Source organism: Penaeus monodon, chromosome 27 (assembly GCF_015228065.2).
Source record: "Penaeus monodon isolate SGIC_2016 chromosome 27, NSTDA_Pmon_1, whole genome shotgun sequence".
Lineage (NCBI taxonomy): Eukaryota > Metazoa > Arthropoda > Malacostraca > Decapoda > Penaeidae > Penaeus > Penaeus monodon.
Window position 1 is genome coordinate 38,908,613 of NC_051412.1, and position 221 is coordinate 38,908,833.

The following is a 221-nucleotide window of genomic DNA, read 5'->3' on the forward strand; positions in this document are numbered from 1 at the left end:
AGGTTTAATGTTGGTTTACTGAACTTAATGTCTAAAAATTAAAGGCCTTGCACATGAAACACTTACTTTCCTTTGACTCCTCAGCATTTTTTCTTGTTTCTTGTGTTTCTGTAACATTCGAATACAAATTTTTCCCATAGGTACATTTGAAATTTGTGATTATCTAACTTTCTTTTAAGAAAAAATACTCAGCAAATTTTAGATAACATCATCACACACAC

At 29.9% G+C, this 221-nt stretch overlaps 1 protein-coding gene across 2 annotated transcripts in view; it reads right to left on the reverse strand.

Annotated features, from left to right (window-relative positions):
• Positions 1 to 221, reverse strand: part of LOC119590846 (1-phosphatidylinositol 3-phosphate 5-kinase-like) — a 38,892-nt gene that overhangs the window by 16,392 nt on the left and 22,279 nt on the right. The window contains exon 24 of one of the 2 annotated variants that reach the window (XM_037939604.1): positions 67 to 108. The exons of the other annotated variant lie outside the window; for it this stretch is intronic. Within the exon in view, the coding sequence (XP_037795532.1) occupies positions 67 to 108 (42 nt within the window). The remainder of the gene's footprint in view (positions 1 to 66; positions 109 to 221) is intronic. 2 annotated transcript variants of the gene reach the window in all.